The sequence below is a fragment of the Perca fluviatilis genome, chromosome 7 (assembly GCF_010015445.1).
Source record: "Perca fluviatilis chromosome 7, GENO_Pfluv_1.0, whole genome shotgun sequence".
Lineage (NCBI taxonomy): Eukaryota > Metazoa > Chordata > Actinopteri > Perciformes > Percidae > Perca > Perca fluviatilis.
Genome location: NC_053118.1, coordinates 13,428,236 through 13,451,936, shown reverse-complemented (window position 1 = coordinate 13,451,936; position 23,701 = coordinate 13,428,236). Strand labels below are relative to the sequence as shown.

Here is a 23,701-nt window from a genome sequence, read left to right as displayed (position 1 = left end):
CGCGTGCCAGCTGCAGGACATGCGCAGAGAGCTGGAGAGAGCCAACAAGAACTGTAGGATCCTTCAGTACCGACTGAAGAAGGCCGAAAGGAAGAGGCTCCGGTTCGCAGAGAGTGGCCAGGTGGATGGAGAGCTGCTCAGAAGTCTGGAGCAAGACCTCAAGGTGAGTCTGTGGCGGGTTGAGCATCATTATATTATATCCTTCTCCCTTTCCTTCTGCCCAGGAGAATTATTATAATCATATTAACAATTGGTAAATTATGTTAATGCTGCATTTGCAATTTAGTATACTTTTTAAGTAAGTACACTTAAGTACAATTTACAATACACTTACAATAAAGTACACTTTTAATAAGTACACTGAAATACCACTTTATGTATTGTAGAATTTGTATATTTACTATTAGTACATCCATTTTGTACTTAATGACATCTATTTTGAAGTACACTCTTAGACGTGTATATATATATAGACATATACTGTATATATTAAATATACTATATAAGTTAAGCACAAAAAGTAAAAGTATACTTAGTAGTAGCAATACATTTTGTATACTTAAATTTTATTTCTAATTCTCTAAAGTATACTATGTTTTCACCTGGATGTCTTCTGTCCCTGTCCCTCTCCCAGGTGGCGAAGGATGTGTCTGTGCGCTTGCACCACGAGCTGGAGAACGTGGAGGAGAAGAGGACGAAGACAGAGGACGAGAATGAGAAGCTGAGGCAGCAGCTGATAAAGGTGGAGGTCACCAAGCAGGCCCTGCAGAATGAACTGGAGAAAGCCAAAGAGGTGAAGGGCTGATGACAGTGTGTTGCGTATTGTTTTTTTCACCTACTGTGTCTGTGTGCTTATTCAAGTGCAATGCAAATTTGACCTGAACCATATTAAAGGTCAGGTTGAAGATATTCCAAAATGCCAGAGCAAGATATAGCGTGTTTTCGAGGCGGTAATGGTGCATTCCCATTGCCCAGATTTATGTCCTAATATCCTTTGTACAGTAAGATTTGTGAGATACTCATTCATACTTACAAACATGACAAAATGAAAAAACAAATACAATTTCTTTTTGGGGGTGTTTTTCACTTTTAGCCTATACAATCACACTTGCACTTTCAGTTTAAATTGAATATTTTCATTTCATTTCATTTATTCTACAGGAAAGAATTAAAAGTAACATTAAGTTACAGTTTAAATGGGCCTTTACCAGAAAGGTTCTTCCTGTTTTTCCAATACTGAGTCTTCATTGCTCCATAAATCTGGATGATATCATTGCCTTCAGTAAGAAAACAGTGAGCTGATGATAATGATGTAACCACTGTTTCCCTGCAGCTCTCGCTGAAAAGAAAAGGAAGCAAGGATGGGCAGAGAGCAGAGAGAAAGACTCCACAGACCCCCACCGAGGTGAGTCAGCATTTACATTATTAGATCATAAAGTTATAAACTTCAATGAAGATGTTTAATAATGAGGTTGTTGTTGCAATGCAATTTCCAAATAAAAGCAAAATGTTCCATGCAGAACTAGGCATTAGAGAGTCATAATTTGTAGCTTGTAGGAGTGCAAGTAATATAAGGAAAAATCACCCACTGCAATAGGCTATGTGCTGAGGCAATGAAACTGATCCCAGGAATGTACATTCATAACTTACACGTGAAAAACTACATTGCTAGGTTTTTTTTCCCCATGTTAACTTTGTGATAATGTATTTACAACTCAGAGGACTGAAAGTAATGGGCAAATGAAGAATGGTTCCTCTCTCTCCACAGGAAGAAAATGATGATTTAAAATGCCAGCTGGCCTTCATCAAGGAGGAAGCCATTTTGATGAGGAAAAAAATGGCAAAGATTGACAAGGAGAAGGACCGACTGGAACAGGAGCTGCAGAAGTACCGCTCTTTCTACGGGGACGTGGACAGCCCTCTGCCTAAAGGTGAGGCTGGAGGGCCTCCCACCACCCGCGAATCAGAGCTGAAACTCCGCTTACGCCTGGTGGAGGAGGAGGCAAACATCTTGGGGAGGAAGATTGTGGAGCTGGAGGTGGAGAACAGGGGGCTGAAGGCTGAACTGGATGACATGAGGGAGGACAGGTACTTTGCACTCACTCATTAGATCTTGATTCACAAGACTTGTTGAAATGTAGTAATAGTTGTAATGGAAAGGAAGTGCATCATATTCCCATATTAGGGAGAATTCAATCTTTAATTTGTGACAAGGAAAATAATTTTCATTGTTGAGCTTATCCAGACTGTATAGTGAAAATATTGTTTAAAAAAAAATGGAATAGAAACGAGGGGGCTATAAAAACATTCAGTCACAGTTATCAATGCTTATTTCCTCTCCTAGTCTGGTGGCAGCAGGAGTGGACAGCTCTGGGATTGGAGGTCAACAGTGCAGAGAGCAGGGCGAGGCCCTGTCAGAGCTGAGGCAGCAGCTTCAGCTGGTGGAGGATGAGGCAGAACTTCTCCGCAGGAATTTAGCAGATGTGGAAGAAGAGAACAAAAAGGTAGATGGATTAGACTGTGCTCCAAAAAGGGCCAATTTCCTCAGCAGGTCCATTGCATTGTTTCCTAAGATCCAAGGACAAAACTACTCACAGTGGGACCGGTATACAATAACAACTTTATACATCGAATGGAAATACTCTCCCCATAGTTTCTCTGTCTTGGACTGCTATCTATATAGTTCACCCTCAATTTTAAGCCTTGTTAAGCATTGTGATGATTTAAATGTTTCAATCAAAATGGCAACAGACTGTAAATAGTATATGACGTATGTTTTCTGATATTAATAAAAATGTTGCTTTAATTTCAGCGATGTAAGATGTAAAGTGTCTCCTCTTCCCTTGAGCTATTATTGGTATCATCAATGACTTTTGATGCCTTTTATAAAAGCCGTCTGTTATCTAAGCCTCATACATAAGAAATTCAAATGTGTGAACTAATCATACTCGCAGCACTAAATACACTTGGGAATAACATTCTTTTCCATCTTTAGGTGACTAATGAACTCAATAAACTGAAATACAAGGCTGGATCCCATGAAGCTGGATCGAGACATGGAGGAGGTTTGTTTGGTTTTCATCTTTTCGGTGTCTGTCAGTAAGTCATTGTTGCAGGAGACAAAACAACTGCGCTGCAGAGCGTGAGATATCTGTTCTTTTTTTCAGCTTGATGAATCTCTATCGGATGCAAAATGTATATGTTTCACAAAGCCTCCAGGAGCTGCACGTTCAAGTCTCATTTGCAGAGGTGTTCCACTTTTCATTGTTGCCTTGTTTCAACCCCAGGAGGAGCTGACCCCGCTAAAGTGGAGGCCCTCCAGGAGGAGCTGAAAGCGGCACGTCTGCAGATCAACGAACTGAGCGGCAAAGTCATGCAGCTCCAGTACGAGAACCGCGTGCTGCTCTCCAACATGCAGCGCTATGACCTGGCGTCCCACCTGGGCATCCGCGGCAGCCCTCGGGACAGTGACGCAGAGAGCGACGGAGGACGGGATGACGACACCCCCTCAGCCTCGGCGTCCTCCCCCCGCCTCCTGCCTCCCCACCGCAAGCGGGAGGGCCCTATTGGAGGGGAAAGTGACTCAGATGAGGTGAGGAACATCCGCTGCCTCACCCCGACACGTTCCCTTTACTCACCTGTAGACAGCCGTTTTTTATCCAGAAGCCTGAAGGACCGGCAGCACATGATAGACATCCGCATCGAGGCGGAGAGGCTGGGTCGGACCATCGATAGGCTCATCGCTGACACCAGCACTATCATCGCCGAGGCACGAGTATATGTCACCAACGGGGAGCTGTTTGCAAGGCTGGATGAGGATGAGGAAGGTGGCAGGTATAAACATATGACAGTGGTTAGGAATCGCAGTATTTCCCCATTCAACTCACCCTGACCCCTAAAGCATGTCAAAGCGCTATTTCGAGTCCAAAACACACTCTACCTGTGCTCAACAGGATCCGAGAACATGAGCTGCTGTATCGTATCACCGCGCAGATGAAAGCCTTCAGGAAGGAGCTGCAGAGCTTCATAGACCGGCTGGATGTCCCCAAGCAGGAGGACAAACAGGAAGAGGAGCCACTGTCTGTAAGCTGACGCAAACACATGAACGAATGACATGAATGACTGCAATTTCTGTTCTCTAATATTCACTTTTCTTACGAATTGTCAATCTGCCCCTCATTCCCTCTGCCTCCCCCCCCCCCACCCCCAACCTTTTCATTTACCTGCCATCCATCAAGATGTTCCAGCCCATTATTTTGCTGATCCTCATTCTTGTTCTTTTTTCCTCACTCTCTTATGCTACCATTTTTAAATTGGTATTTCTTTTCACCCTGTTCTTTGTTCTGTAAAGCACACCCTCAATATCATATTAAGTACATTTTTTAATGGGTTCTTTTTTTACTTATTCATTGATTTTTCATTTCTGTTATTTTGAACACATCACATAAGGTCACTCAAGGTACAGGACATTATCATTTTTCCATGTATGATCCAAGCCACTCATCTACTCAGATGCTTTCAACATTTATTGGAGACCAAACACCTTGGAACGACACTAGACTGTTAGGTGAGTAATGAGCTTTTTGCTGCCTATCTGATTTCCTTACCTAATTAGACACTTCTCGTGATCTGTCTCACTTTCCTGTTAGTTTACACTTTTGTTCACTCTCATTGGAGATTGGGGGCATTATGTAATTCTCCCCAGCATAGCTGGGTCCAATTTCAGCCTAAGCAGACGTCTAATCAGCCACAATAACTAAAAACACCTGTGTGATGGGTGTTCAGGGTCTTTTATTAGATTCAAAATGTTATGTTTATAGTGGAGATTTGAATAGGTCTGTAAAGCCAGAAGGTCAAAAAAAAAAATGTTTTTACCCACACAGATACTTGAACCATTAGGCTACTGCTGCAAATGTGTATCTACAGTATGAAGTTTTCACATGACCGCAGCAATAATCAGGTCTGTGAGCAGTACATTGTAAATACTGACGTTTGTGTTATGACTGTTAGGGCAATGCACACAGACTATACACAGACACTGTGCGTGCCCAGTCACAATAATTACATTATTATTACATAACATTGTCATTCCCACACTCACACACCATCTGACATTGAAACAAACAATAGGCTGTGTCTTTTAAGTTCTTCTTCTGCAACTGTCATGATGGAATGTCAACATAACCTGTAACAAATCATACAAATGCCCATGGGGAATATGATAGGAGCGTTGGCATTTCACCCATAGGCCTATTTGGATTTGACTTATGGGACTCTTAAAATGCCCTTGGGTGGGTCTGAATAATCAAGGCAGAAATGTGCTGATCTGTTTAACCAACGGACCTGACCACCAGGACGGGGGCGGAACAGGTCCACTTCTTTCATCCCACCGGTGGGAGGTTTTACGTCACATATTAGGGCCAGCTGTGGAGAGAGAGAGAGAGAGAGAGAGAGAGAGAAAAAAAAAAAAAAAAAAAAAGAGAGAGAGAGAGAGAGAGAGAGAGAGAGAGAGAGAGAGAGGGGAGACACAGAGGAAAATAGAGAGAAAGGAGGATTTTATTCCCGTTAATGAAAGCATCATTTCAGCTGTAGGCTGTCGCTCTCCAGTTGTTTTTGCCACCGCATTCCAGCCCAGACTTCATTTCAACTACTTCGTTGGCTCTTGTGCCTGTTTTTCAAGGATATTTATCGCAACTTTCAATATTAGAGGAAGAGGTAAGGGTCGCTTCATCCAAATGGCACGTGCTCCATAAGGTGGGAGACGGGAGTCGTTTCAAGTTTGTTTTGGCGCTCGAGCGGAACAAAAACCGTCAACATCAGAAGTTTTGTGTAGAAAGCAAGCTAACTCGCGCGTTATTATTACTACTTAGCTGGCCTACTACTAACGTTAATTAGCCTATAGGCTACTAGCTATGTCGCGAGTAACAAGAGCAACGGGTTACTTTTTTTTTTCACAGACAGGCTACAGGTCCGGCTACTTGTGTTATCTCAATCAAGATGAAAAACCCCACCCTACCCTCTCTCTTTCCTCGTGATACTCATCCCCCTCTCAGGCTAAGATAGCAGATGAGAAATGGCAGAAGAGTGGGAGTAGCTACTAGGCTACTGCTACGGATGAGAAAAGAGGAAAGGTAACGTTAGGCAAAATAGCTTTTTTTTTACGGGCAATGTAAGACCAACCGCTTATTTTGCGAGTGGCACTCTCATTTAGTGCAGCTAACAAATACTGCCCTCAGGTCGTAGCCTACTAAGTGGTTTATTGCCTCTAAAATGAGTGACAGCTACTGCTGTTTTTTGTTTTGTTTTTATCCTACTATCAACGAGTCTACCACGGCGTAAATTGATTTGTTGCCATGGATACAGCGCACGGTGGTATCCTGCGACGTAATTAGAGCAATCCGGTGTTTACTAATTGTCGCTCCTGCTGCTTCTTCCAGCTAATCTGGCTCTAGGGAAATACTCATGGTTACAGTGGGTAAAAATACTCCACTGCTCTTACATCAGTGCGCTCCGTGTCCGTGATATTTTTGGGAACTTCTCCATTTGCGTCGGAGTGGTATAGGCTACGGTGTCTGTCTTTGCCAGCCCTGGATTGTCGCCTGCAACGACTCGCGTCCTGTGATTTCGACATAAAACATGTAAAAGGAAAATAGCGCAGGGGTGCAGCACTGAGGACGTCTTTGAGATAAAAAAGCACCGTGGAGACTCTGGCGCACGAATGGCGGTTTGACCTTGTCTCTGTGAGGATATGGAAGGGACCAAAGCGTCCCGTCCCGTCGCCTGTATGAGCACAGCGGGGGCTGCTGTCCCGAGCGGTGCTGTGCGGCCGACTGGGGATTTGGCCGGGTTTGGATAATTGACGCTTTCAGTTTGTGACCGCGTCACCAACTGAACAACAGTTTCAACAGGAGATGGCTGAGTGAACTGTAAAAAAGTATTTCAATGTATGCTCACAGAGCAGAAATGGATACTTACAAAATAGCTTGGTTACAGCTTCCGATAATTTATCTCATTAAGTTGTTTTTTTAATGTTTTCTTTTAATGCGCTGGAGAAATGTGGAGTGCGTTTATGAACGGCTCGGGGCTGCACAGCGGGGGCGGTGCTCGTGGGGGCTACGTCCCGTCTCAGGGATGGGAGTTTGTGCCCTGCTCCGGGATGGAGAGGGCAGATAGAGGCAGGGGCAAAAGTCGCAGCCCGTCGAGGAGGATCTCTTCTCCGCCCACCGTCTTCAGTCACATCTACGATTCCCAGTTCGGTGCTTCACCGGATGGTAGAGAAGGTGGAGCAGGGACACAGCTTGAACTCCTCAGGGGACAAATGTGGCCGGGTCCCGAAGCCCAGCAGCAGCAAACACAACACACGCGGCTTAAAAAGAAATTTGAGGATTTGAAAAAGCGACACGTACAGGATAAGGAAGGATGGATGCGCGAGAAGGAGTCATTGTTGAGAGAAGTAGCGGACATACAAGTGATTGAACATATTTACTACCACTGGGAAAGCTATATCTGTGTTTGCCTTTAATGCGTCTGTAGTAAACATACATTCTTTTTTTCTGTGCCAGTAGCCTATTAAATGGGAAGTTAGTTTGTCAATGGTAGGCTACACTGTTCACAGTGAATTTGTTGTTTTTTATGGTATCATCTCTTATATTCCCAGAATATTCCTCAGGGGTTCAAATAAAAAAAAATAATGATATACTTTGATACACCATTGTAAGCATCAGTTTAGTATAAAGTACTGATTTCCTTAGTTCTTCTCTGATTGCACTGTGTGATAGCCTACTGACTGACTAACTTTTTAAAATGTGTTCATCTAGCATATTTGGTTGACAAGATTTCTGTCAATGTGTTTCCATGCAGGGGGGGGAGAACAGAAGGATTCTGCTGGACCTGAAGACGGTTTTGGAGGAAGTGCAGGCAGAGGTGAAGAAAGAGGAGGAGAAGAGGGGCGAGCTCCAGCTGCAGTACACCCGAGACAGATGTGCCTGGGAGCTGGAAAAGGCCGAGCTCAAATGCAGGATTGCACAGGTAACTCAGGAATGGTGATGTGTGGGTGGGTTTTGAGGGTTAAGTCTGTATTCAAAAGCATCTCCAAACAAATAGCCAGTTGCAATTTTAGTGTTTGTGTGTTAGAGCAATGTATAGCTGTGCACGTCTGGCGTGTGTGTGCTTGAGGACAGTGTTCCAAATACAAATTAACACTAATCTTGTTTAACAACAATATCTAAGCAACTTCACATAAAGGATGCTTTATTGCTGTTAATATCTATATTGTTTCTTGTGTGTATTATTTTTGTGTATTTTGTCATGTCTTTGCATGTCTGGCCTCCAGTTTGGTGTAAATTGGGATCGCCACGTTTGCCACCCACATGCCAGGGTGATAAGTCACCCTGGCATCCATCCAACTCAAGCTTCAGCTTAGACAAAAGATTTGCACCAAGTAGACAAATGTTATCCCCGCTCGGCTAGACACAGACACTCAACTTGGCTTTTAACAGCTAACTCTAAGAAGGTAAAATATTAACCTATTGATGCCTTAGGACAGCTACTGTTAAGTGTTTCTTGAAATAGGCAGAAAATACTTACAGAGTTAAGTTTGCAAACCTGTGCCACGCTGTGTCAGGCATTGCACGGAACACTTGAAGGACCATGGCTTTTCTTCAAAGCAATATGCTTTTAGGGATTTAGCTTTTTTTCTGGTTATATCAGAAGATGGATTTGTATGGTTGCACTAAAGGGGCTGTACTCAAAATACTAAAATAAACAGCTGGCTAGGATTGCCACCACAGGGCTCTCACAGACCGTTCCCCGATACATGAAAACTATCTAGTGAAGTTGACCTTTGACCTTTCGGATATAACATGTCATTACTTTATATTTTTATCCCATTAGACATTCGATTAGCGTAGGAATTCTTGAGTTATGGCTAAAACCGTGTTTTGTGAGGTCACAGTGACTTTGACCACCAAAATCTAATCAGTTCATCCCTGAGTTCAAGTGGACATTGTGCATAATCTGAAGGAATTCCCTCCAGGGGGTCCTGAGAAATTGTGTTCCCATGAATGGGAAGGGCGTACGTACAAACGGATGGACGGACAACCCGAAAACATGATGCCTCTGGCCACGGCTATATCCGGCGCGGAGGCATACAAATTAAATGATTCTCATGAGTGAAGTGAGTGAAGTGATGAAGCTCAGAAATGTGGTGCTGGAAGGGAGAAAAAGGTGGTGTGCAATGACACTGCAGAGCAGTTGGACGAGACTGCTGCTGAAACGACGACACAGGAATGCAACATGTTAACATGGCTTTCCCGGACACAGATGGTTTAACTGCCATAATGTCATTCCCTCTGTGTGAGTAGATGGCACAATGTTAGTGTTCAGCTCTTCTCTTTGTCCTGATGGCTCTGTGCCTTCTCACAGTGTGGTTGACAGAGAGCCTTATAAAAACAGAGACTTTTACTGTTCTGTTTTGTGTTTGTAAAGCCCATTGTGGCAGTGGGAGAAAGAGGCTTAATCTACTGCATGAGGTTATACCATAATCACACACACACACACACACACACACACACACACACACACACACACACACACACACACACACACACACACACACACACACACACACACACACACACACACACACACACATTTTATCCCTGCTCAGCCAGAGAGACACCCAACTTGGCTTTTAACAGCTAACTCTAAGACCCCTTTCACACTGATGGCTCAATCAGGGTTATACCCAGGTTGACTGTGTGTTTGAATGGGGTAACCCTCATCGATCTACTCGGCTTCCCGACCCATGTCACCAGGTGGGATTGATCAGGGTAGACTAGGGTTGATTTTCACAGGCAGCTTCAACAACAGCAGAGTGGCTGCCTGGATGTTCCCTAGTCTGCCTTTTGCAGAGCGGTAGCGGAGTTTTACAGGCAATACTGCCTGTAATCATTTGTTTGGGACGGGAGAGATGTCTGAATGATTTGTTTCTTTACATATTTGCAAAGTGCTTATGGAAGTCTTTGTGTTTTTACTTTGTGTGTGAACATGGGCCCACAATAATTTGGAATGGAACATGCACACACACACTATGCAGAAATGTCTATATTTGTTGCACAAACAGACCAAGGGGAAATGTGACTTGGAGTTAAGCCATGCTGGGCGGGGATTGCTCCATTGTAAAAGTTGTTTTGTCTTGATGCCTCATCCTGCCACAATTTATAGTTTTGGGTATGTGTTTACCAAGTGGTAATCTGGGGTTGCTCATCAGGTTCAAAACACATCAAGTCAAGTTTTCTGAAATCATTAGCAGCTCAGTAATCAAATGACTAATTTACAGACTTTACAGATTTCTAACTACCTTGCATCCCTCATTGGGCAGTTTAGAGTCAATTTGTAATGAATCTTTAACCAAAGTTTTGTCAGCTTTTAGTTCAAGAAAGTAGAATTAAACGGAATATGGCTGTTGATCTTAGACAAGGTTGTTGAATCCTATTTTCTATAATCAATGTAATTCACTCTTTTATGCTACATTAGACAGAACACAAAAATGAATAGCCTGATAATCAGACTGAATTGCCATTTTGTTTCACTTTATATATATATATATATATATATATATATATATCCCTTGTATTGTCCTTCGTGTCATGGGTACTTGGTTAGTTTATTTACATTTAGTATTAACCTGTCCAAACACGTTCGATCGCAGCACGGGTCTCTATATATTTATAAAATGCTGAACAATGTGGGGGAGTCGAAGAAATGGACAAGAATGCATGCCAACCAATGCAAGGAGGTCAGTAGAGCAAATGGGTGTAACTTTATTTCACTTCGAAATTAAATGTGTACCGTTTGGTGAGAGTAGCTGTGAAACTCCTCTTTCATTTTCCACATGTTGGCTTCACTGTACCAGTGCAAAGGAGATCCCATTCATTTTTAGCTCAGATGGAGAGCAAAAACAGAGGGTGTTTAAAAAGGTAATTGTTAGGTTAATTGTTTGAATGCTGATACTGATCATGCTTCTAACAATCCAGAATAGCGTTGATTGATTGTATAATTATAATGTATGTCTGAGAAGAGCCTTTTGAGGTAATTAACTGAATGAGTCATACAGTAAAGAGGGCTCAGCTGAACTCTTTCTTGCAGTTTGCTATGATAAGCTTGTTGGTATTACACTGTTAGCTGGACAGCTAGCTTTTGTTCGTTATTAGCACAAAATCATAAGGAGGCGGCCAGAATACTTTAAAGATTATCCAAGCAGCCAAGTGTATTATACAATCCTAAAGTAATGAATGGAACAAGTTGTGGCTACTTTAGGACCTGGGTCTAGGAAGTTGGAATTTTGAGGTCACTTTAAGGGGAATGGCATTTGCAAATCATGTGTCATAGTGAAGATATCCTTATCTGTACTTAACCAGGAGAGTGTGATTGAACCCACAGACTAAAGTGCTGCATAATTACCTTCCCCAAAAGGTTATGTTTTCTGTTCAATTTGTCTGTTTGTTGGTTTGTTTGTCTATCAGCAGGATTATGGAAAAACTACTGGCCCGATTTTCTTGAAACTGTGGAAGGGTGTAGCATTGGCCAAGGAAGAACATTACATTTTGGAGCGAATGCAAATCATGGGCGGACACACAAACTATTTATCACTTTCATTGGATTTGCAAGATAGGGCGATTGTGCTGCATTCATGTGGTGTCGGAATAATGCGTAAAAATGACTTCCCGACTGGGAAAATTCACACTGCATTAACATTGTGAGATAGGGCATGCCTTGGTGGAGGTCTTCGCTCTCCCAGTGCCCTTCTATTTGCTTTTTGATCAAGTTTCATTCATAAAATGTCCACATCTTGGATATTTTTACATATTTCTGAGCTGTGGTTAGCAGCCAGTTTACGTCCCTTTTGTTGGTCAATTGATTGGTCGAGAAACTAAAGATCGGTAGCTACAAACAGTTACATGCTTGTTCTATTCTTGCGATTTTAATTACACACCTTTCCTCACAGTAGGATATGGCTGTGAATGTAGCTACTGTATGTTGGTTCCACATCCCTTTTGGGCACTTCTACCACCAAATACCAGGGGAGCATCAAAGGTCCCAGGCCGGATATTTCCTGGCATATTTCTTCGCATGCCACTGATTTATGAAAGCTGCGGGCAGCTAGTAGACATGTCACTCTGCCTTAGCAGCCAACTCCCCTCCTCCTTTTACCTCGACTCCCCACCTCCTCTCGGAATGTGACATTGTACAAGGCTGTGTGTCCACTATTTATAGTGGGTCACCGTGGTGACACAGTTACCTTTATATACCCTGTGCCATACAGTGACAGACTGGGTGTCCAAGGCTAGCAGGAGATGGCTCTGATAGAGTTGTGTGGGTGCATGCATGGGTGTGTTTTCCCTAAACTGGCTAAAATGATGTTGACCCCTATCCCTTTAGAGTTTTCTTTTTAAGAAGACACTTTTTCTTTGCTTGTCTCAATTAATAAAAAAAACGTATGTGCAAAAACCTCTTATTTTTGCACTTTCACTATTTGTTTACATTTGGATGTTTAAATAGACTGTGGACAGCACCCATCAGCATCCGTCTGTAATTGTGGAGAACTTTGAGAAGAGCCACAGGCAGACAGAAAGGGTTGACTTGTTTTTCTACACCATAATTTCATGACCCCAGGCCACAGGCAGAAATAGCACCATGACCGAGGCTTGTAAGAAGGCTTTGGTCGCTGTCTGTGACTGAACACTGAAATAACACACTCAGGCATGCTCATATGCATTCTCTCCCTCTTTCTAACACACACACACACACACACACACACACACACACACACACACACACACACACACACACACACACACACACACACACACACACACACACACACACACACACACACACACACACACACACACACATATGTGCATATGCTCAGGCGTTGTCTTGGGCTCTTTCCAGCCCCAAAGCCAACATTTCTTTCCCTTTTTTTACGCGCAACAAAAATGCACATATTTACCACAGAATGCAAAGATCTATGCACACCCTTATCCTTAAATACTACAAAAAAGGGAAAGCGTCTATATCAGATAATTCCTTTGCATTATCTCGTTGGTAGAGGACATTTCAGATTAGTTTTCCTAACACCATTATCTTATCCAGATGTACAAATCAGACCACCATGACAAACCTTTGATGTTATCAAATTCAGTCCGTTTTTCAAGCCCTTTTTTCTAGCATTTTTTGCAATATTTCTTACTCATTCTCAGTAACGTAACAACATTTCTTTGGCTTAAGTTTTTGGCCCAAACACAGTGAAATTGCCAGGGGAAATGCCCAGGCTATTTTGCTTGAAAAGTGCATTGTGCAGGGGCACTCAGTAATATTCTCATTAAAACAAAAACATCCAATTGAACTAATAAAATTGGCATTTTTATAATGTGTTGAAAGGAATCGGAAGTCCTGTCATATCTGTGTTGAAAGATCCTCTTTGTCTGAATCTGTGTTTCTCTGAAAACGGAGTATCATTTGACTGAGGCCACATGCATCCTCTGCAGACACATTTTTTCTGTGCCTGAATCTGCCATATCCTGCGCTGCATCCTGTGTTAGTGAAGTACCATAGAGAAGAGACTTGAACCCATGAACCCTGCGTGTGAGTTCTTACAGGATATTTTCATCTCTCTTCTCTCTTTTCTCCCTCTTCCCTCCTCTGAACCCACTCACACTCGTCCCCATGGTGCATTATTCCCCCACTTCCTCCACCTTCTCTTCCTGCCACTCCTTCATTCTCTTAATTCCACTTTTAACAATTTCTCTTCACTCCTTCCTTGCTTGTCTTATCATCTGGCTCTCATCCTCTTTTTCTCCAACTGTAATCTACCCTGTATCACCACTGACTGTTCTCTCCCACTCTTTCCCATTCCATCTTCCTGCTCCCTTCTCTCTCCTCCTCTGTGCCCTCTGCACTCCCTGTCTGTTTCCTTCGCTTCAGTTGGAGGCTAGAGAGGGTGCTGGGTTGATCAGCGGAGGGGTCCAGTCAGCAGCAGGTCCTGGCTCTGTGGCGTCACGGAGCGCTCGAGAACAGAACGGCGAGACATCAATGCTCCGCCGGGATAGGGAAGAGCAGCGGAGGCTCCTGGCGGACACACACTCGACAGCCATGGACCTGCGCTGTCGCCTGGAGCACAATGAGAGGGACTGGTTAAGGGAGAAAGCCGAGCTGCTGGAGAGGTTCGACGTGGAGAGGAGGGAATGGGAGTGCCAGCTGAAGGATATGCAGAAGAAAATTGAAGAGGTAAGATACTCCAAATGTGTCCGAATGAGAATATTTCTGCATTTTGTCTTGGTTTAATTATTTGCTTTGGGGTTAAGGTTGGATTTAGGTAAAAGCTAGGCAAGTGAATGACTAGATAAAGGAAAACTCTCAAAAGTACTGTATGTAATGCCATTTTCAAACGTATGAAACTTTGCTCCATTTTTTGTGTATGATATATGGCTTCCTATGCACTGAGCAGCCTACAGTGTGTAACACTTCCCTCCTACACATCCTGTTCGCCATCAACACTGTCAAAACAATATCCCTGATCAGTGCAGCTGCAGAGTATGAGGAAAGAAAGGAGTGGAAGGAGGAGGGCGAGACTTCTGCTATTTCTCTGATCTCTGTGTACCGAGACAGAGGCAGTGATTGAGACAGACTATGACCTGGACTGATGTAGACAGAAGCTGGCATGTAACAAAAAGAACATTTAAGAGAGAGATGACTGTAATATACTCCTCCATAGGTGGCTATGATCATATGTGATAGTCAAAAGACCAAAACAGAAAAGCTTATTCATTGACAGTCACATCTTTTCATTTTGTTAAATTCTTTTCATTATTTGTTGCATGCATTCACAATGTGCATTTACATTATATAATGACAAATAATTGAATGAATGAGCAAGAACTTTAATGTTCTTCTTCGATGTTTGTGTTTGGAAATATGCCTGACTATGTCAGTTAGAGCAAATTAAATATTTCATTGATTTGTTTGTATACTTGAAGTGCTCATCGTGCGTCACTTTGTAACACAGCTTGTAATGCTCGCCTAGCTGCTAGCATGGCACTCCCTCATACTCTGCAACTGACTAGCTAGCAGTACTTACTGCACATGTGCGACTCCCAACAAAGATGGAACAGAAGTGAGATGCCTCACTCTGTAGCTAAAACAGAGAGCTCAACACACAGGGTGAAAAGAGGAGCTGCAGCAATGTGCAGTACAACAAATATATGGTGTTTTCTGAAAATTATACCACATAAACCTATTCTGGTACAACCTCTAAATACAATTATGAACCTGAAAATGAGCATAATATGAGCACTTTAAGCAGAAACGTGCTAGGGGGAATATGAGAAATAGAGCTAAAACAACTAGTCAATTAAACAATTAGTAAAGTGACCAAAAAGTAATATTTTACAATTTTGATAATCAATTAATTGTGAGCTCTAGGAACTTGTTATAACCCTATTACATTATTTGACAAACCAAACGATCAATCAATTCAAGTATTCAGCAGATTTATTTATAATAAAATTAAATGTTAGCTGCTGCCCTAATGACAAAGTTGAACTTTTTCAGCTTGTTGGGTTGAAAGGCTCGACTTAGATGAGAATTAGTAGATAAGAAAGTATAACAGGATAAGTCCTGTCAGAAAGGGAAGTAATTCAGAGCAAATGAATGGCTCTAAGAGAGAGGGACAAAGCATGGGTAGTGGCAAAGCCCAAGTCAAAATCTGACATGCCCAAAGGAGCAGATTAGTGTTTTTAATGAGGGAAGCCATACAAAAGTAGTTGGACAGAGTGCGAAGGCACTGGAACAATTTTCTATGAAAAGAACATGTGGCTCTCATTTGCCCCTCCGAGAGCAGAAAATGAGAGAGGAAAACACCAGAGGAATAAAGCAGGCGAAAAGGCACTAGTCCCATCTAGACTTTGCGTGATGGGAAAGGAGCCCAGTCAACATGAAATAGTTACTATTTTGGGATCCCATAGGAGGCCAGAGGTTATCCAATTTTATTTGAAAGAATTCTTTGAATGTTTTTTTTTTTTCAATCCTCTGTGGCCACTGCCATTCTTTATATTGTCTCACCTCATTCTAAGCATCCAGTGAGAGTAGATTCCTAATGTATGCCCCTTTAAACACAATACTCTACTTACTACTCTACTTAGGTGTACCTTTTTGAGCTAATAGACAATATAATAATATCATTAGATCAATTAATAAAAAATAATAAATGTCAATATTTAATTTAAGTTTTTGTTTATATTTGGTGTATTTGACTGATGTTTGATTTGTTGTAATGTAATATTGCGTTTGCTCAGTCTTTGCCAAATCTAATGTTGAACTCTAATCTTGAAAGAATACATTTTAAAATGACAAAAGGGTATTGTTTGTTTCATTCAACATAAGAGTAATGCAGTAAGGCTAAAAAAAAAGATGACCTCTATTTCCTCTTCCTGTTTCTAGCTGTACTGTGATGTGAGGATCAAGCGAGAAGGGACCGGACTAGACAGTGGGAGGCAGGCCAACGATAATGTTGTGCACAGACTCAGCGTACGCTCAACCAGCACCGGATCCAGCCTGCTCAGTGACAATGAGCCGCTGAGCAGCAGCAGTCTGTCAGAGCCAATCAGACATCCACCTTTACCTGGTTTTGGTCGCAACAGAAACATCAGTGGCAGCGATCGCGTTGGCAGAGATGGTCACCACTCCACTTGCTTCCAAGCAGACATCCTCTTTGAATTTGGTGTCGGTGGTCAGGTCACTCAGAATGAGCATTCACAACCTGAGCAGCTAGATGAGTTAAGATCCAGAGGCACTTGGCAGCAAGACTCAGCCACTGATAACAAGGAAGCTGTGGATACAATGGAGCTGGATCCTATGCTTCCTGGAGCTCCTGGATGTGGAGTGCCACAGAAGAACATCTCATATGGGAATGAAAACAATTTTTGTCCTGAAGAAAGTCCTCTTCAGCTGAGTTACAGCAGCAACAAGAAGAAGAACACCACTGCTCTCAATGCTGTGAGTGTTTCAAACCATGTTTCCATATGTATATATAGTATAGACACATTGGTGTGGTCGTCATTCCTTGCCTTGTCTTTTTTTTTTGCTCTGCTGACACAAACTTGTTTAAAGGGGCGCTATGCAGTTTTGGCCATTTCTTCGCTGTTTTTTGTGCTTTTTGCTGGCAGGTTTCTCTATAGCGCTCCCCCTACAGCTTCGGAATAGATATTTGGCAGCTCCGACGTTTACTTATGTCTGACTCCTCGCTTGGTCAGTCTGCCGTTTCCTCTTTCTCTGTTCCTCCGACAATGCTTTCCTAGCTTTCTGCTTCTTTTTTGCCGGCTCAGCCATGACGATAGTGTGAAAAACTCCATCGCTACCTTGTTAGCCGGTTCCTGAATGGGCATATGTGTGCAGTGACGTGAAGCAATTCGTTACATCGCGAGACCTGATATCACACAATACTTCCTGACGCTGAGTAAGGTGCAAGCGTGGCTTTTCCGCTCACAGGCGCTAGGGGGGAGCGAGACAACCACCATTCAACTCATAAAAAGTCATATAACCATTCCAGTAACTCCGAAGCTGTTCAGTTAAGGTAAATTAAGCTAAAAAAAACTGTATAGTTCCCCTTTAATCATCAGTGTTACTGTACAGTCACTCATTGGTTTCTATAGTCTATATAATCCTCTTAAACTACCTCATCATCAATTGTAAGTTTTATTTTTACAGTACTTCAACAATACACAGTATCCAGCATGTCTGATTGTATCTCTGTCTCTCCCTTATCTGTGTCTCAGGCTCTGAAGGAGATAGCTCTTGTAAGCGAGGAGCTTTGCAGCTACCAGGATGAGATCAGAAAGAAGAGTGGGGATAAGAGGTAATTAAATATCCTTTGCTATGGAACTATGGTAATCACTGTGCCTGTTGTGTCTTGATGCTCTTACTATAAGAGTGAATGCATTTCACCGTTTCATTCCCTTCAGGAATCGGTTTGAATCCCTGTGCCTTCCTGAGGAGAGTGAGATGTTGTTTGGCCATGATAAAACCCTACTGGAGGTGGAGGAAGCTCCCTGCGACCTCAGCCAGATTTACGAAGACCTCCGGGCCTTGGAGAGGGAAAACTGGATCACCCAATCACCAGATCACACCTGGCACGCCGACAGAGGGCCAAGCAAATCCTGGAAAGCAAACACTGTTGATCCAGACAGCTATGGAGAAACACAGACAAGCCCTGGAGTATTCTCTGAGATTGATACGGCAGGTCCACCCATCCCTCCCCGCACCTCCTCCTGGAATCTGAGCTCCCCCACCCATCCAGACACAGAACTCCACATCCCGGAATCCCCCGTGATGACAGTGAGGAAGTGCCATAGCCCCTGTGTTCTAGTGGACAAAAAAGGTAGCAGCCCGTCTATTGTCAGGAAGTTCGAGGCCATGCTACAAGAAAATGAAGGAAAAGTTTTAATAGACGGTGTTGTAGCATCGTGCTCTGTACCTGCTAACTCTGAATGCAATATGGGCTGCTGCCACAACCGCTGGTCCTGTGATGCAAGCAAGTTCACTAGCAGTAAGCTGTCAACATACGGGACTGTCCAGAAAAGCTTCTCTGAAGTCAACATATTGACTGCTGGAAAAGACTTGCGCTCAGAGTACTGCCCTGGTTTCAGGAACTTGAAAAGCTCTGAGCAACAAATGCCTCAGATTGTCAAAGAGTTGCCTTTAGATTTGCTCTTGTCCTCTCTCGAAATACCACCTGCCAGCCCCAACCTCCAGGGCTCTAAAAGAAACATAATGCTGGAACAAAAAACAGCTGAGTTCAATAGAACGTTGTTTCAGGCTGAGATGGGCCGTGGCGTAGAGGAACCAAACAGTTTTATACATACAGATGCCGGCTCAGTGGGTTGCCAACCAGTCTTTCCCCCAAGTTGTGCATCAGATGAGATTTTACCTCCCAGGGAGACAACATTTCAGCCTAATTGTACTGATGTCACCACTAGCGTCATGGGTGTGCATCCTGAAGTCACATTTTCTACAAGTCAGAACCCAAAGCTCCAACCAAGGCGAATGAGATGTGGTACTGGAGGTCAAGAGGTTACAATGAAGCAAGAAATCCTTTCTGACCATTCATCTGAACCACAGCCACAGATTATAAGCTCTCAGAGTCCAGCACACCATTCTGAGGTCAAGCACAAAGTTCCAACAGCAAGCAGTCCTTCCAGGAAAACACAGCACAGAGGGGCCACAGAGGATCTCTTTTCTGAGTCTGTCTTGCCTGCAAACACCCAGCCAGGTCTGAATGTGGACAGTTACAGCTCCAAGAATGAGAATCCCCATGGAGCAAGGTCTCAGTCGGCCAGAGCTGGTGTTTCACTCCAGCAGCCGTCTGCTGAGAACAAACAAAGACAGATGACACAGCCAGGGCAACAGGCACAGCTAAGGCATGCGTCTGTTCTTCCTTCCCAGTCAGACTCCTCCAGACCTGGGCTTCGAATGATGAATGACCATCCCTGGAGGGCCCTTACTCTGGCTGCGTACCCACGGCCTGAGGGATCCAGATCCAACTACGGTGCAGTGGAAAGGATTCTGAAGAATTATGAGAGTGCAGCCCGGGCTCAACAGAGCCAGAGCCAACCGAACGAGAAGGCTTCAAGTCCTTTGGTCAGTGTCAGGCAGGAGGAGAACGTCACAGAACTGGACATGCTGGACATGGACCCTCTGCCCTTACCTCCCACTCCGAGACACACACAGACTTCACACACCTTACAGACGCACACCACACATGCACAGCTCAGCAGCCACTGCGCCATGGGTGTGAAAGAGATACATCTAACAGTGCAGGTGGGTAGCATCTGAAAAATACAGTCTGTATTCACACTTTCACATATAAGCTACTGCCTTGCCACTCAGCAGGTGTGCTAATCACTCTACAGATGTTAGGATTTAGAGGCACTCTCTTGGAATAAAATATGGAAGTCTGCACATTATTTGACTAACATACAATTAAGTCAAACTATATTTTCAAGGCCAATTACACCAGTGGACCTGGGTGAACTTGCACATTTCGTTCTGTTTCATTCCATTCTGAAACACTAAGCGATTGCCCTTGACTGAGTACAGCTCCGGTGGGAATGTTGTTTATTTCTGGTATGTGCTAAGAGACAGAAGCAGGCCAGAGCCTCCATTATTATCTGGGCATCTGGGCCATTTCATTGCTTAAAGGTTCCTAACAAAAGGAACTGGCAGTGTGGCATATAAAATACTTGGCAGGAGGTCTATCACCCTCAACAACTTGTCTTTCATCTTCCAGTCTTTCTACGGGGCCTCGTAGTGGAAGTGTTTTTCTGGCCTTTGTGTGGTAATTACAGAAGTATCTGCAAGAAGCCAGCTGAATAAATGCCCTTGGCAGAGCACAGAAATGAGAAAGCCGAAGCGATTAAGCTGCTTTAAAGTCATGCAAATGTTAACGAAATCGTTTGCGCGATTATCAAACCAATTTTATTTGACCTCATAGAAAAAACGTATTAGAAGGCACCACTTTAGATTAACCTTAACCCAGGAGCACTGTCCAAAATAAAATGCTGAAGATTCTGGCAGCAGAACCACAGCACGTGTAAGGTATTCCGCTTCAGATGCTGTTCTCTCGACCAAAAAGAATGGGATCTACTTGTGTGACCTTTCCACATGAGCGTGTTCCTGTTTGAAATATGCCTGTTGTTTCCCCCAGGGTCAAGAAGACTTCCGATGGAACACGTGACAAAATGTAAAGTATCTGAGTGTGTGAATTGAATTGTTGATAGAACGGTGTGATAATCCTAAATGGTAATTCATTTGTTTCTCCACAGGAGAAGGAAGAGACCTCTGTCTCCTCCTCCGTTCAGAGGAGCTTCTCAAGACCTGCCCGTCCGGCCAACCGACGCCTCCCCTCCCGATGGGCCAGCCGCTCCCCCACTTCCTCCTCCTCCGCCTCCCCCTCTCCCTCTACCACCCCTGTTGTGCCTCCATCCTTCCCCCTCCAGAAACACAGCTCCTCTTTTACCTACTCACACGCCTTTCACAAAGAGACTGTCATCATTTGACATCCACCTCCCCGTATGATTGAACCGACAAGAAGTCACATTTCAGTTCAGTGATAACCTCTGAACACTGAATGTTCCTTTTCATTACTGTTGTACATACCAAACCCAGACTGCTTCTCCACTCCTACAGACTCAGAAGTGCTTTAGTTGTGAGTTCATCCACTCACCTTTTAGAATGTATGTGGCATCCAGTGGAGCCTAACTGACCAAGGAAGGCAAGAAAAGGATCTGAAGCAGCTTTACTTATTCATTCAGCAGTTTGCTCCCATGAACCTGCCAGGCATCATGCATAGACTCAGAGGACAGTGAAAACATCCCATCCACTGATCATGCATTCATGCCAACCATCTGAATGGATGTCCAATGCTCAGGTCTGGATTCTAGCCTTGACTAGTGTAGCCTTGCAGATCTACCAACAACACACCCTCCTTCTGTTCTATAAACTGTTTTTACACCTTAAAAGCGATGCTTGCTCATATTCAGATGATCCAAAAACTTCCAGCCAAATTAAATCCAGAGTGATGTATGTAATATGTACTGTATTTTGTATTTTGTGCGCAACATGTTTTGTGTGCCTTTTGCACAAAATTTGACGTTACAAACACAATATGCAGCATCATGCTGGGTCGGAGATAAAGTGGCAGTGAAGGAGACATTCCCCCCTAGCCCTAGCATCACTCTGTGTGCTGAATAAAGCAGTGTTGGTTTCTGCCTTCTTGAATATTACCTACAGTACATGCCTGGACTGTACCTTGCCTGTGACTTAAACATTTTGCTTTCCATCCATGACTGGCTTTACATGATTTCATGATTACAGTAACACAAATGTGATAGTGAGTTTTTTTTTTTTTTTACAACTTTGTACCAAAGGCTGGTTTCGTTATATGCATTTTCCTGATTTCAAATTGAAATGCATTGTGTGGAATGGCTTTAATTTCTTGCTGTCAACTCATTGCTAATGTTTTCCAATCAAAATGTAAAACATCATTCACGAGAGCCTGCTTTTGTGCATAACAAATAATTATGCTTGTGACCATTTTTCTACTTTTACTAATTCTGAATGGTCATATATCAGGACATTACTCAGCTGAGTAGTACAGTTTTTTCGGTCAAAGTAGTGAATCATATGATAAAGGTGAGGCCTTTGCTGTTCTTTTTGTGTAATAAACATAAGGACTTAATGCTTCCTCCTCTCTTTTCACATCACATACCAAAGTATCTACATTTGTAATAAACTTGCATTATACTGTACAGTATGTGATGTTGTCATGCTGTGCAGCTTTGACTGATTGAATAATTACACTTCTAAAAATGATTTATTGGCATCTTAAACCCATTTGTGAAGCGTGACTGTGAAGGCACCAGTACAGCATAACGCATTATGAAGAGTTGTTATACAGTAGTGTTTCAAAAGTTGAGTAACCCTGTGCACAGCGCAGGCCTCTTTAATCCGTAGCCTACAATTCAATTAATCAAACATGGCACAGAAATATTTCTGCATCAAGATGAGTCCTAGGTGACCGTTCAGCTCACAAAGATGAAGCACCAGGACCAAACGACTGTCTGGCTCCTTCAATCTTGTTGGCTGACATCTCTGGTGACACTGTGATCTCTGCCTCTGATTGATGGCTGCAGAGCTACGTGACAGCGGCACAGGGACCATCCACCCCTTTGACAGCGTGGGTGTGTGTTGTTTTTATGTTTATGTTCAGTATGTATGTATTCCTCTATAAATGTGTGATGCATTGTGTTGTTTAAATGTGTGTGATTCTGTTTACGTCAGATGGTGTAATAAGCGCCATTTTACTTATTCATGTTTCTGTTTGCCTGGCTGCACTGTCTGGTAAATTATTTAGTTTTGCACCTTCACACACACAAATATGCCCATTCATTTATATAACATACAAAGGGACACACACACACACACACACACACACACACACACACACACACACACACACACACACACACACACACACACACACACACACACACACACACACACACACACACACACACACACACACACACACACACACACACACACACCATACACATCCTTGGCCCTGAGAGGGATGGACACCCAACCCATCACCCTGAAACTTTGCACCCTAGGCTGACTGGAATGACAGGTGCAACAATGTTATGGTGCCAGAAATCCTACCCTGGTGCTGATATAAATATAAATATTGTCATCCTTCTCGATGCCTAGCCTATAGCGCTCTGTTGGCTGTCTCTCACTGTTTTCCTGCGTCAAGGCTGGGCAGGAGCGTGGATTCCTAGTACTACTGGCCTGTGCTCAAGTCTGGAGGTTTCCAGATGCTGAAACCATTATATAACCAGTACTAACTGTTTTAAATCAAGTGCTGCTTAAAACACAATAACACTGGGAAGAATCTATGGAACAATGTGTATTGTATCATACAAACATAGAACACAGGTTCAGCCAGAGACAAGGGTCTAATCAGAATGCTGATACAGCTCGTTCCCATTGATGCTCCAATAAAGGTCCACACACACACACACCCATTGGCCATGTACACTGTTTGATCTAATTTGATTTGATTGGTCTAGGCCAGTACTTT

General features: G+C 43.2%; 1 protein-coding gene and 1 long non-coding RNA gene across 5 annotated transcripts in view; one reads left to right on the top strand and one right to left on the bottom strand.

The window, feature by feature from the left end:
• The window catches only part of LOC120562635 (protein SOGA3-like), a 24,617-nt gene extending 2,320 nt beyond the window's left edge, over nucleotides 1-22,297 (top strand). Inside the window, exons 3-13 of one of the 4 annotated variants that reach the window (XM_039806447.1) lie at nucleotides 1-163; nucleotides 635-793; nucleotides 1,334-1,405; nucleotides 1,769-2,088; nucleotides 2,345-2,504; nucleotides 2,996-3,065; nucleotides 3,288-3,834; nucleotides 3,954-4,083; nucleotides 4,450-4,567; nucleotides 7,861-8,028; nucleotides 13,990-14,132. The exon at nucleotides 1-163 is cut by the window's left edge and continues 62 nt beyond it. In XM_039806447.1, the coding sequence (XP_039662381.1) occupies nucleotides 1-163; nucleotides 635-793; nucleotides 1,334-1,405; nucleotides 1,769-2,088; nucleotides 2,345-2,504; nucleotides 2,996-3,065; nucleotides 3,288-3,834; nucleotides 3,954-4,083; nucleotides 4,450-4,567; nucleotides 7,861-8,028; nucleotides 13,990-14,000 (1,918 nt within the window). In that variant the 3' untranslated portion in view covers nucleotides 14,001-14,132. Of the gene's footprint in view, nucleotides 164-634; nucleotides 794-1,333; nucleotides 1,406-1,768; nucleotides 2,089-2,344; nucleotides 2,505-2,995; nucleotides 3,066-3,287; nucleotides 3,835-3,953; nucleotides 4,084-4,238; nucleotides 4,568-6,396; nucleotides 7,469-7,860; nucleotides 8,029-13,989; nucleotides 14,293-16,503; nucleotides 17,059-17,837; nucleotides 17,918-18,023; nucleotides 19,879-20,764; nucleotides 20,801-20,882 lie in introns of those variants that run through there. The other 3 variants (XM_039806448.1, XM_039806446.1, XM_039806444.1) reach the window with 3 other exon arrangements.
• Nucleotides 3,698-6,071, bottom strand: LOC120562636. The gene is made up of 4 exons (XR_005639803.1): nucleotides 6,017-6,071; nucleotides 5,344-5,424; nucleotides 3,941-4,088; nucleotides 3,698-3,808 (listed from the first exon to the last, which is right to left on the bottom strand). It is a non-coding gene; the product is annotated as an uncharacterized LOC120562636 (long non-coding RNA).
• Nucleotides 22,298-23,701: the final 1,404 nt, after the last annotated feature.